Source organism: Pelophylax lessonae (assembly GCF_965119305.1).
Source record: "Pelophylax lessonae genome assembly, chromosome: 1".
NCBI lineage: Eukaryota > Metazoa > Chordata > Amphibia > Anura > Ranidae > Pelophylax > Pelophylax lessonae.
Genome location: NC_138768.1, coordinates 773,154,718 through 773,168,865, shown reverse-complemented (window position 1 = coordinate 773,168,865; position 14,148 = coordinate 773,154,718). Strand labels below are relative to the sequence as shown.

The 14,148-nt window shown below is 42.5% G+C and overlaps 1 protein-coding gene across 1 annotated transcript in view; it reads right to left on the bottom strand.

Annotated features, from left to right (window-relative positions):
• Positions 1-14,148, bottom strand: part of SEPSECS (Sep (O-phosphoserine) tRNA:Sec (selenocysteine) tRNA synthase) — a 120,562-nt gene that overhangs the window by 59,132 nt on the left and 47,282 nt on the right. Inside the window, exon 7 of the mRNA XM_082268047.1 lies at positions 4,726-4,947. Within this exon, the coding sequence (XP_082124173.1) occupies positions 4,726-4,947 (222 nt within the window). The remainder of the gene's footprint in view (positions 1-4,725; positions 4,948-14,148) is intronic.

Below are 14,148 nucleotides of genomic sequence, written 5' to 3'. Positions count from 1 at the left end.
CGTCACACTATCCTTAAAATTGGGTATTATCCACGGGTATGTAAGGGGAATAAAGGTCTCACATAGGGTAGTACTGTCTGATAATTGTTTATTGATCTAATAAACAATTATCAGACGGTACTACCCTATGTGAGACCTTTATTCCCCTTACATACCCGTGGATAATACCCAACTTTAAGGATAGTGTGACGAGGACTCGGGCAGGTTACCGGATCCAGGGAGACCAGAGGGGGACCCTCTTTCCCCAGAAGAAGAAACCAATGGGCTCCCTCCAATAGCCAATAATATATCAACTCAGACCCATATTTGGGAACCTAAACTAGAGTACCGCAAACAGAGCAAATGGTGTCTCTCCAGCAGCCCGACCCCGAAAAGAATAAAAAATCTTGCATTTTTTTAATATTACACAATGATATTCTTAATAATCAACAATTATCCTGTCTTGCATATAAAGGCCCTGGTCCTAAAGGCGAAGTTAATTTTTTGTGGAAAAAAAAAATGCACATATTTTTGCAGGAAAAAAAAAAAAACAAAAAAAGTGTCCCCCCCCCCCCCCATAGGAGCCTACAGAGTTTTGCAACCGCGACCAGTGGATCACCGGTACAATGCCAAGCTCATGTACACACCATCTGCAGCTCTGTGGCCTGTACCCCTGTAGGGCTTACTGCTACAGAGCTTTAGGCAGTGTGAATGGACTATGAGCTTGCTGATCAGCACACTTGCAATCAAATTGAGAACTCCAAGCCATCTGCCACTAAATTTTAGTGGGTCAAATCAATGTTTGTTTTTGACCACAGTGAGAAGAAAACTTGAAAATACATTTCTAGCAGTGTATGGTTTTTGTTCAGTAAAATCCTTCATTCCAAAATTAAGGCTGCATTCACACTTGAGCGTAGCGTTTTACTGCGATTTTTACCGCGATTTTCAGGCGTTTTTGGAGGCAGGCATTGACATCTATCAAAAACGCTGAGCCCAAAAAGAAGCTCATGTACTTTTTTCAGCTACAGGCGTTTTGCAAAACGCTCAGATGTGAACAGGGGCCATTTAAATGAATGGGGTTTTACTTGTTGGGCGTTTTGGAACGTTTTTTTAGCGTTTTTGGAGCTGAAAAACACTCAAACGCCCAGGTGTGAATGGAGCCTAAATGTTAAAAGCAAACAAAAAACTGTTTAAACAAATTTTGAACATTCTGAAAATTTTCATACGAATTTCATAAGAATTTTTGTTTTGCATTCTACCCATCTATAGCCAGCTTATTAGATTTAAAACTTATACATAAATAATTTTCACAAACACACTTTCAGGCTACGTTCATATGTGACCGCAGCGGATCAGGGCAGAATCACCGCGATTCTGCCCGCGATCCGGAAATCATTGCAAATCGCGGGACGCCTCAAAGATTCACATTTTTTTCTATTTGGATTCAATTGGAATAATGCATCCTGAAAGTTGTGTGCAAACATTTATACATATCCAATATCATAAAGGCTCCATTTTACACTGCAACGGAGAGCTGCGCGCTGTGAGATTCAGCACATCACATGGCTCCGTTTTTTTGGTGCACACTTTATGTGAAGTGCACAAAACTTACACTTCATTCATGGCAGTAACAGCAGTGTGATGCGCTGCAGTTCTGTACATTGCCATGCGATTCAGAGTGGTGAGCTGCGATAAAATGCATGGGACACAAAAGGAAACCCCTCTTACCAGTGTATTCTTGTGGTGACAGGCGTTTTACAATGCAGTAAGACGCTGATCGCAGTATGTGTGAATTCACTGTGTCGACTAAATCTAAGCCCCCTCTCACATTGGTCCAATTTGATATGTCAAATCGGAGGCAACTGCTGGCAATGTCACTGTCCCAATTGGTGCGACACCAACTTTGTGGCACCGCGCCAATTCCCAAAAGTAATTTCTGTACTACTTTTGGCAATTTTTCAGGGCGATTTCCATAGACATCTGTGAAGGAACCCACACAGATTTCTGTTAAATCACCCCCAAAGTCAGAGTGAAATGCCGGCTTGAGTCAGCCCAACTCGCACGATTTCAAAACGGCCCCCAGTGTGAACCTGGGCAAAAGGTCAGAAGTTCTGCTTCTTTATGGTCACTTATCCTGGTAACAAATTGTACGATATAACATACATTCATTTCCAGCTCACTGCCCACATAAAAAGTCTACATACATCCGCTTTGCTGCTGAGCAGCCAACTTCCCGTATTCACAATGCATCAAGCCAGGCCACTCAGAATGGAACCCGGAAACAAGTGGAGATCATTGGAGTATCTGTGTCTACTTCAGTGATTTCCATCTTTCGGGTCATTGGCCAGGTATGGTATATACAAGGTTAAATTGGCGCAAGCTGGACCAATGTAACATTTATAACATGCCAATGCTTTAGTAATTCTTTAACGGCAGCAGTGGCAATGCAGTCACTCTAATACAAAATGTTAGCAACAACTTAATTCCTGGTAAGATCGTCCGTTATTTTTCAGCGGTTGCTGACATACCATGGGTTAATGGGAGTGTATTAGAGATCTGGGCCAATTATGTGTTTTTTACATTTTGCCAATACATACACGTTACACGTCACTAGGCACTCAGCTACTGGCTTTCAATTACACAAAAGTGTTAGATTTATTTCAAAAAAGAAATCGGAGCACATGCCTGCCTTGGTCAGGCATTGAGAAACTCCTCATTATGCCAAACAAATCAAGAGGACTACAAGCACCATATTTTGGATCAGCTATTCAAAAAGTTATTTCTCATGTGTACCACTCACTCAATGGACATTGAACCACAGCCCAATATATTACCATGCCAAAAAAACTATATATGATTAACATGGAATTTAAATTGCCTGTGGAAAGCCACCATTACATTTCTAAGGCTGGTCATACATTATTCTATTTTCCTTTAGATTTACCAAAACCATATACAATGAGGTCAAAGCTAAACCCTTTCAATTAGTATGCAATCAGGCAGGCCCTTGTACTACATTGTTGAAGGTAAATCTAAAGGAAATTGAATAAGTTGTATAATGTATGGCCAGCTTAAATGTGTATTCATTTACATACTTGTCTTCAATTCTAATCAAGATGTACTGAAAAAAAGCAGTCCTGGTAGCCATCTCTATGTACAGTATTTAGATTGCACACACACAGTGATATGGTACACAAGACCACCTAGCTTTACCCCACTGTGGACATTTCTTGCATCTACAATGATATTGTGCTTGCACAGTTTGTGTAACCCCCCCCCCCCCCCAAGCTGCCAACTTGAAATATATCAAGTGCAGCTGAACCCTGCATGTAGCACCCAATCGCTATGTTGACCTGTACTTTAGCCACTGTGCATATTTATATTAAGCCAAGTACACAGTACTAGTTTTTTTTTTTTTTCATTCAACCCAGCAGGTATTATTAGTATGGCGATCTTTCCCACTGAGCTATTGTGTTCCGACAGGAGGACGCCACCGCCAAAACACTCTGGTCAATGCTCTCTGATCTAATGCCGATCGACAGACCTTTTTCAGCCATGCCCCCATCGACAGGCCGGCTTCTATCGGCCCGGCTGCAATACACGCGGGCTAATCGTCAGCCAGTTTCTATTACACCGCATTCACACTGCAGCGGCACGACTTCGGGGGCGACCTGTGAAGTCGCTTGCAGCGCGACTTCGGCGCGACTTGCACGGACTTCATAAAATGAATGTCTATGCAAGTCGCTCCGAGGTCGCCCCGAAGTAGTACAGGAACCTTTTTCTAAGTCGGAGCAACTTGTGTCGCTCCTATTAGAACCGTTCCTGTACTACACAATGGACCGCGACAGTCTGCGACTTGTCAGGCTGACCAAGTCACCTGACAAGTCATATTAGTGTGAATGGAGTCTTAAAGCGCCCAATATTCGGGCAGTGTGTTCTAGGCTTTAGTTTTGTTCAAGGATCACTTCTTGGCCTTTTAGCGAAGATCAAAGTGCAGTCTTCTCACAGACTTTGTTTTTGTCTGGGATAATGAGAAGGGTTTTCGCAGCCATGACACACTCCATTCCTCCTTTAGATGAGAAACTCTTGACAAAAGTTACAGTGATCCCTGTGTATTATTTTATTCATTAGAAGGTAAGAGTTACAAAAATGCTGCATCATATATCCTTTAAAATGGTGCACTGCGCACTTTATAAAAACATATCCACCAAGCTTGCTTTTAGTGAAACATACTGTGACACATTATATTATATTATATATATATATATATATATATATATATATATATATATATATATATATATATATATATATATATATATATATATATATATATATATATATATATATATATATATATATATATATATATATATATATATATATATATATACACACACACACACATACATACATATATACACACATACATACATACATATATACATATATACATACATATATACATACACACACATATACGGTTAGCCATTCTGTATGGGTTATTGCAGCATTTCTAGTATGATGCTTGCTTTTTGCTGGCCTGGAACACTTGTTCGATCAGAAAAGCAAAGTGTTCCTAAATCAGACACAAAGGCACAGGCAGGCAGTTTCCAGGAGACCGGAATACCCATAGCAGCAACTGGGTTAAATCTCTCAGCATTTACAGACTGACATTTATACAAACTTCAATTAACCTCTTCAGATTTAAACAGACCTTCTTTTTTCTCTAGCACAACAGCTTACCTTCCTTTCTGTCAAGAGATTCTTATATCCACTTGCACCAAGTGACAGCAGTGTTATTAGGACATCCAGAGATGGAGAGGCAGATGCTCTCCCTGGGTACATTTTGCTAATTTCCTCCAGAAAGGAATTGCTGAAACCAGCGATAACAGCTCCCCCTACTGGAACCATGAAATTCTTGTCTAAGCTCTGCACAAAAGCGTCTATTCTTCCTTTACGAGCTCCCTGGAAATCAAAAATAGAAATTAAGACTCTATTTATAGAAAATAGTACATAAAAAAAAATAATTATATATACACATACATATTATATATCTATATTACACACACACACATACATATATATACACACACCGTATCTCACAAAAGGGAGTACACCACTCACATTTTTGAAAATATTTTATTATATCTTTTCATGTGGCAACACTAAAGAATTGACACTTTGCTACAATATAAAGTATTGAGTGTACAGCTTGTATAACAGTGTAAATTTGCTATCCCATCAAAATAACTCAACACACAGCCATTATTGTTTAAACTGCTGGCAACAAAAGTGAGCACACCCCTAAGTGTAAATGTCCAAATTGGGCCCAATTAGCCATTTTCCCTCCCCGGTGTCATGCGACTCATTAGTGTTACAAGGTCTCAGGAGTGAATGGGGAGCAGGTGTGTTAAATAGGTGTCATCACCCTCACTCTCAGAGGTTGAAGGGGTGAGGGGGGGGGGGGGTCAGCCTGTTAGTCCTCAGACCATACGCCGCACACTCCATCAAATCGGTCTGCATGGTTGTCATCCCAGAATGAAGCCTCTTCTAAAGATGATGCACAAGAAAGCCCACAAACAGTTTGCTGAAGACAAGCAGACTTAGGACATGGATTACTGGAACCATGTCCTTTGGCCTGATGAGACCAAGATAAACGTATTTGGTTCAGATGGTGTCAAGCGCGTGTGGCAGCATCCAGATGAGGAATACAAAGACAAGTGTGTTGGAGTGTCATGGTCTGGGGCTGTATGAGTGCTGCTTTCACTGGGGAGCTACAGTTCATTGAGGGAACCATGAATGCCAACATGTACTGTGACATACTGAAACATGATCCCCCACCCTTCGGAGACTTGGCCACAGGACAGTATTATTCCAACATGATAACAACCCCAAACACAGCTCCAAGACCAACCACTGCCTTGCTAAAGAAGCTGAGGGTAAAGGCGATGGACTGGCCAAGCATGTCTCCAGACCTAAACCCTATTGAGCATCTGTGGTGCATCTTCAAACAGAAGGTGGAGGAGCGCAAAGTTTCTAACAACCACCAGCTACGTGATGTCGTCATGGAGGAGTGGAAGAGGACTCCTGTGGCAACCTGTTAAGCTCTGGTAAACTCCATGCCCAAGAGCAGTGCTGGAAAATAATGGTGGCCACACAAAATATTGACACTTTGGGCCCAATTTGGACATTTAAACGTAGGGGTGTATTCACTTTTGATTTCAGCGGTTTAGACATTAATGGCTGTGTGTTGAGTTATTTTGAGAGGACAGCAAATGTACACTGTTATACAAGCTGTACAATCACTACTTTACATTGTAGAAAAGTAATTTCTTCAGTGTTGTCACATGAAAAGATATAATAAAATATTTACAAAAATTTGAGGGGTGTACTCACTTTTGTGAGATAGATTTTTTTTTTTTAATTTATAATTATTACAGACAAAAAACAGTGGAAAATAAAGGAATTCCATGTATGAATATTTTATACACAGTTACATTAGAGCCCTTTCAAATTGAGGCGTTTCTAAACTGCCGATAAACGCTGAGCGATTTTCAGGCATTCGCTTTTTAAAAGGACATGGGACTCAAAAAAACTTCTTCAAAAAACATTTTTAGGCGCTTTGAAATCTCTTTTCCAGGTGCTTTTCGGGTGCTTCTCATTCATTTCAATAGAGCATTTTTGAGGCACATTTTTAGCTCTCCAAACATGCGCCAAAGATGCTGCATTTTTTCATCGCACTGCCAGCACACCGCCCTAGTGTGAAAGCATTCATTGATTTTAATTTAAATTTTTTTTTTTTTAAAACGCCAAAGCGCTTGAAAAACTTCAGTGTGAAAGGGCTCTTAGTCCAGCTTGGACGAATGGAACTATATAGTATACCGTATCTGGCCAATGCCCCTGGAATCTGGAAATCCCTGAAGTAGACACCATCTCCATTTGCTTTCGGGTCCTGCGCCGAGCAGGTCCCCTGCTGCATTCTGAACACAGGAGGTTTGCAACTTTGCACAGGAGCAGCGCACTTGTTAAGTGGCTGACCCCCTGTGTTGAGAATGGAGCGGGGCTGTACAGGCACAGAACCTGGATACAATTAGAGATCACTGGAGTAGTGGTGTCTACTTCCATGATTTCCAGGTTGCAGGGGGGATCGGCCAGAAACTGTATATGCAAAGTTACATTACTGTGAGCAGAGGTGCACCAGACTTTGCAATCCTCGGTTTTAGTAAATCAACCCCAGGGTGTCTATGTGGCAACTATTACCAGTTAAACAAAAAAAAAAAATCTATACCGTAAATATATACAGTTGTGTTCAAAATAATAGCAGTTCAACATCACTTAACCAGATCAATCACTGTTTTTGGCATAAATTAGATTTCTACATGGCAAATAATTTACTAGTATGTGTAGTAGAGTAATAGAAAACCAACAGACCCAACAGTCATGACATGCATGCTGCTGATTCTATGTACTGTAATTGAATCATTAATTGAAAGAGGTGGGTTCAAAATAATAGCTGTATGGAGTTTTAATTAGTGAGGTCATTCATAAATAAATAGATAGGAAATGATACATTTACTTGCTAACAAGTAAATATATAGAAGATGTAAACATCCCTTGTAATAGAAATAGGTATGACAGGACCTCAGACCTCACAACTACATGTTTGACGTCGCTCAGGTCCTTCAAGACCATAGAGGCGGGTGGGGGCCATCTTGCCCTCACTCGACTTCCTGTCACTGAGGTGTAGGGATCAGTCCGGTAAGCGAGGAAAATGGCCGGGACGTGGCGGGAGGGGGGCACCTCTTCTGCCGTACCGTAAGGGTGATCCCGCAGCGAATCTGCCGCTGGGACCACCCTTATCTGAAAGCCGACCGCCCGCCGTTTAAAAAATATACTGGGGGGGGTTATGGCAGCTATCTGCTGCCATAACCCCGGTATTTAGCGTAAAACGAGCGACGTATATAGTCGCTGGGTGGTAATGGCAACCAAAACGACATGGAAGAATACAGCAAACTACCATTCAAATAGATCGAAATATAGCCAAAATGGTAAAGACTCAGCCAAGGATCAGCTCCAGGGTGATAAAAGAAGGTCTAAAGTTACCTGTGAGTACAGTAACAATTAGAAGACACCTATGTGAAGCCAAGCTATCAGCAAGAAGAAAATCATGGTTGCCGTGTTCAATCTGGAAACCAGAGGGTCCACCACTGGTGGAACAGTCCACTTCTTAATAAGGGACTCCTCATAGGGGGTAACGACTAGAAAATTGCTTAGGGACCCCAAGGGGATGCTTTGGTCGACTCCACTCCAACTACAATTTTGTCAAAATAGGCGGGGGAAAGGAAACACCTTTGCCACTCTGGATGGCTTGTGAGTGCCAAAGGGAACCTGCGCCCCCGTCGCAGCTGCGTCCTCCATCTTTAAGGTCTCACACAAAGATACAATCAGTGTGTCCACCAGCACCTTTTCGTGCACGGTTGCAGATGTGGAGGAATCAACCTCACTATCAGAGGATTCCGGGCACATAGTTGCAGACCCAGCAGTGACCCACAAATGACTCCAGGACCGTTGTCAGTGCATTGATGGATGGTTGGGACCCGGAGAACCCCACAGCCTCACAGAGGGGGAACAGTAAATGTGCTCCAAAGACTCCATGAGTCACCAGGGGATCCCCACAAAAAAGGTGTAAAACCCTGCAAGGGACAACCCCCACTGCGCTGGCAGCACCACCCAGTCACCAGGCACAAAGCACCAAGCGATCCTCAGCAGAGAGGGAGAGAACCCCACCATATTCACCACCCAGCAGAAACAGGCACCTACTCCTAGGTGTCCTACTCCTGTAGGGGGCAGTAAAGCCCAATGGTTATGAAGATCAAGAGCTGTGTCCGTCAATGAACGAAAAAGAAATACTGATTGTAAGCAACAAAAGACAGAAAAAGGCTTAGTCTTTACGTGGTTAAACTGCTCTCCTTTACAGATGGAAGTAAATTAATTTGATCTAAAATAATGAAATGATACATTGTTAAACACTGCATTATCTCCCAGTCTTAGCGAAGTTGATAAAAAAAAAAAAAAAGCCTTCAGCAAATGTTTGACAGCTAGGAGTGAGCAGAGAGCAGCTGTGCTCTGAATGAATCGAGGAAATGCCGTTTTAAGATCGTGGGGGGTGAATCAAGATCGAGATTTTTTTTAACGATGAATCATGCAGCTCTCCCAGAAGATTGCCCGGCCATTTAGGGCACGCAGCCTGACTCACACATGTCACAGCTGGGTGCCCTCACTTGTGATGCCAGCGCCAGGGAGAGGAGGGGGACAGGAGAGGGAGAGAACCGAGTGTTCGGGCAGCTGCATCGCTGGATTGTGGGACAGGTAAGTGTGTGTTTAAAAGTCAACAGCTACAGTGTAGCTGCTGATTTTTAATAAACACATAAAACAGCTGGAACCCCACTTTAACATCATAGCAAAAATGTATGCAAGTCTCGTGTAAAAACACTGAGGACTTGGGTTAATTGTTTCAACTTGGCCTCCCTTTATATTTTATATCAAAACCTTCCAACTTAATCATGTAGCCCTTGACCAAATTTTTCGACAGGCCACTGACAGATAAAAGAACAGAAACATTAATGTAAAGTAAGAGTTGCTTCATCATGGCAGTTCTTGAAAAAAGTGGCTTAAAAAGGAGAAGTACAGGCAAAGCTCATTTAGCTGTACTTCTGTGGATCACAGGAGTGCAATCCATTTTGCACTTCTGTGACCCGTTTTCAGCAGACCGAAGCCCGTTGTCGGCAGACGTTTGTGACAATGAGGTCAGGATCTGCCCACATGCCTGGACTGGCACCCAGCTCAACCTCTCAGCGAGCTGCTGAGAGCCTGAGCTAGCCGCTCCCGCCCCCTCCACAGCCCAGCACTCCAGTGAGCGCAGAGCAGAGAGTGGAGTGCAGAGTGGCCCCATTTACTTGAAATGGGCTGTGATTAGCAGGCGGTAACACCCACCAAAAGAAACAGGGGGCTTAATTCCTGCTACGGCATGCGTATACCGTTGGCTGCTACCTCAGCAGCTTAAGGGGGGTAGAGACTGGGGGCAGTAAAGCCGCGACTCAACAGCAGGGTTTTACCGCCCTCTGACTTTACGAGTGAACGAGCCCTAAATGTGCCGCTGCCGAATGCAACTAAGGGCTCATTCACAAGGGCAGCAGGCACTGCTGCTCCTCTAAAAAGCAATCTGAGTGTGTTTGACAGGTGGCGAGGAGGCGATATGTTGCCTCCTCACCACCTGATTTAAACCCAGGATTGTGTTTAATCCAGTGTAGCGCTACGGACATAAAAAAAACATTTCTATATCCAGTGGTATTCATACAGTGTATATTACATCCAAAATTGCAAAAACATAAATAACCTACAGTCTTTTGGTAATATGATCCACCAATGTGCTCTTTAGTTTTCCACTTGTTAATGTGAATGTTTTTTGGGTCAGTAGCGCTAGACTGGATTAAGCACATTATATGATTTTTGGTGGGGTGGAATTACTAGTGTATGGCGGCAACTGAAAAGTCTATATATATTGTGATGTTTTTTGGTTACTAATTATTTGATCAATAGTTTATTACACAGGAAGCGACGCTAATTGTACATATTTTAAACCCATGATTGCCGTGAAATGCACGGGATTGGGACATGATAGTACGGCAATTAGGTTTAAATCAGGTGTAAGGAGGCGACACTCGGCAACATTGTGTCCATGATCTTTGACTGCTACCATGTTGTTCAGGTAGATCTACACCTCTTTAAGGTTGCCTATCCCTGGACTTGTATCTTTATTCAACCTTACAAACTGTAACTACCCTTTTATTCTGTACATAATGCAATACGAGTCCAGAGATGGTAGGGGCCACTGACATCACTGATTCAGGAGCAGTTGCCTCTGCATTTTCTTAGTAGTTCTGTTCTAGGAGCTTTGTAATATCTATAGATGCTGTCTTACCTTAAAGTGGTAGTAAACTGTACTTTTTCATTTTTTTACCTATAGGCAAGCTTATAAAAAGCTTACCTGAAGGATTAATGAATATCTCCTAAACGTGCACCATTTGGGAGATATTCTAGTGAGCAGCAGCTGGTGACGTCACCATGGCTCGGCCAGTCATGCCCGTGAACCTGGAAGGAAGACGGGGTGAGGATGGAAGCCTCTGCAGCAGTGACAGTGCACCGCTGGAGCGCTTTGTTTCAAGGTAAGCCTTTCATGATGTGCTAGTATGCAATTCATACTAGCACATTATGCCTTTACATCGCAGGGGGAATTTTGTTATTTTAAGTTTGCTACATCTTTAACCTCCTTCACAATAAAAGCCTAACCCTTTCCCAGAATATCCATTTGGGTTTCAAAACCTATTAAAAATTTTCCTACAAGCAGAGTGAAGGTGTAGGCCAGGTATAGGACCAATAGCAAACATAGCAGTGCCTTAGCTTAGCATAGAACCTGCCACTTGTCACATATAGAAAGAACAGGGGATTAGCAGTGTGGTCAGATCCAGAGGGTGCCTGCTCTGGGTAGCAGGTAGGTACATGAGGGCTCTGATTAAATGTAGCTGTGAAGCAGCAGCATGGAAGGCTGTGAAATTAAAAGTCCTCTCGGGTTCAAACAATTGCATCAATGCATGTTCATGTATTGAAACCTTGTACAATTTTGTAATAACATGAAGCTGCCTTTGTAATAATTATACTCTTTCATTTTTTACACTTTATAAATTCCTGTTAGACTCCTAATCCTGATAAATTCAAAAATTGGGAACTTTTTTATTCTCAATCCCCGAGGTATCTGTTTGTTAGTCAAATACTCAGAGAGAGAACTAATCTCCCAATATGCTCGAATTTCTTTTGTCATGGACTTCTCAAGCTTGTGGAATAGCGTTCCCACCGATCCTTTGTCTCCATTAGTGGTATCATTCAGGGTATTACTGGTATTAGTTCTCAGTGGATTATCTTTCAGCAGACGAAATGTCCTACTATTACCCTGTGATGTATCCAATGTAGCCATCATAGGTCGGTTCAAACAAAGTAAGGCGATCGATGGATGGGATGGGCTCACCACCGAGCTAGTGTGCTGCGAGGTATTGCAATTGAACAGACAAGGAGTCACTGCTCAAGGTGGTGTAATTGCCTAATGACTCACACAGGTGCATGCCCCGGCTCGCCTCCGTGAAAACCTGATAAAAGAAAAGGAATTGGCAGCACTCCAGGTTGAGTCAAAATCCAGGTTTATTGACTGGACATCCAAATATGACAATCGTGACAAGGTAGACGCGTTTCACACACTGACTGTGTGCTTAATCATTAAGTAATGAGGAGATAACTGAAAAGAGTAAAGAGGAGATAACTGATTTGCAGGAAGCATTGAAACCATCACAAGATGTGACAACTTTTGCCGAGCTTGATGCACGTTTAAATGAGAAATTGAATCGTTTTGAAAAGGAGATCATCTCAGGAAAAAAAGAAAAAATGCTACGGGACAAGATAGACTATGAAACGAATAACATCTATGTATGGAAAAGGAGGCGACAACACCGTGGATCCTTCCAGCCTATGGGGAGCACCCCCAAACGTGTTAGCTTTACAGATCCTGAATCGGAGTCTATGGACTACACTACAGCTAACACGGACTCTGATTCATCTCCATCGGGGTCAACTACTAGAGGTGAATTGGCGGGCCCAGCTACAATTACTACTTCAAAAAACGGGGTAGGCAAACGCAGACCCCGCAGGAGGGACAGGAACAGAAACGCAAAAGGACACGGCGGGGCCGCAAGAGATACGGAGGAAGAAAAACGCTATCCATCCCGCAGGCCAACACGCAAGTTTTGAATATGAATATCAATACTAATAATTTTTCTAAAGTAATGATTAAGCACACAGTCAGTGTGTGAAACGCGTCTACCTTGTCACGATTGTCATATTTGGATGTCCAGTCAATAAACCTGGATTTGGACTCAACCTGGAGTGCTGCCAATTCCTTTTCTTTTATCAAGTTTTCACGGAGGTGAGCCGGGGCATGCACCTGTGTGAGTCATTAGGCAATTACACCACCTTGAGCAGTGACTCCTTGTCTGTTCAATTGCAGACTCCTAATCCTGATTGAGATTTTAATGGGGGACTGCATATTCCTGTGCGTCTCGGTCCAAGTTTATGGCTCTTCTTCATAATTATGTGCACATCGGCAAAATTACTTCCTAGACAGGTTTACGCAGCAAACTTTACCTCCTGGTTCAGGTGTACTGTAGAGCAGCCTTTTGACCAGGGTGCCCAGGCACCCTTGGGAACCTTGAGGTTCCTTCAGGGGTGCCCAAAAATTGTATATAAGCTGGCATGTGGATGAAGCCTGCCTTTTAGTTACACAAAGCCACAAGTTCTCATTGTGCACCATTACACCCTTCTAGCTGCCGGAGTCCTAATGACCAATGGCGTCATCAGTTGATAAGCAGGATGTCAAGTCGCCTGCATAGCATCCATGTTTGACCGTCCCCCGCCTCTCTCCATCAGCGTTGGGGGCCACATTAGCTGAGTGATGCACAAAAACTGAGGGAGAAGAGAAATATTGGAATACTAATCAGTGCCAGTTTGCAAAAGTGTATTTTCTTTGGAAGAATAAATAACCTCTAATGTTGGGAGTCCTGCTTGAACTTGTGGATGTTGCTGCATTATGTAAAACTATTAGAATAGTTTTTACATTTTAGAATGGGGTGCCTCGAGACGGTCCATCATTTTTAAAGGGTGTGTTGACTGAAAAAAGGTTGTGGAAACACTGCTGTAGAGTCCACCTTTACACTACTTTAGCTAACAAAATCAAAACTAAAACCGCAATGAATCAACTGAAAGGGGTCCCAAATTGCAAACAAGCAGCACATTTTATGGGTTTTTTTTGGGAGGGGCTGTTGAACACCACAATTTAACAGTAAGTGTGAAATTAATTTTTAAGTTTGTTTACTACAACTACGGGTTAAAGTTCAAGCCAAAATCAATTTAATAGTTTTAAATAAAGTAGGGAAGGATTAGAATCAGTGTCCGGTTTGTAGAGCTACCCAGGCCTCCATCAGAAAGTCTCCTTTCACTTGCCTACTTGTTGATAAAGATTTTACCATACAGGAAGTCTGCAACAGGAACACAAACAGAAAAAAA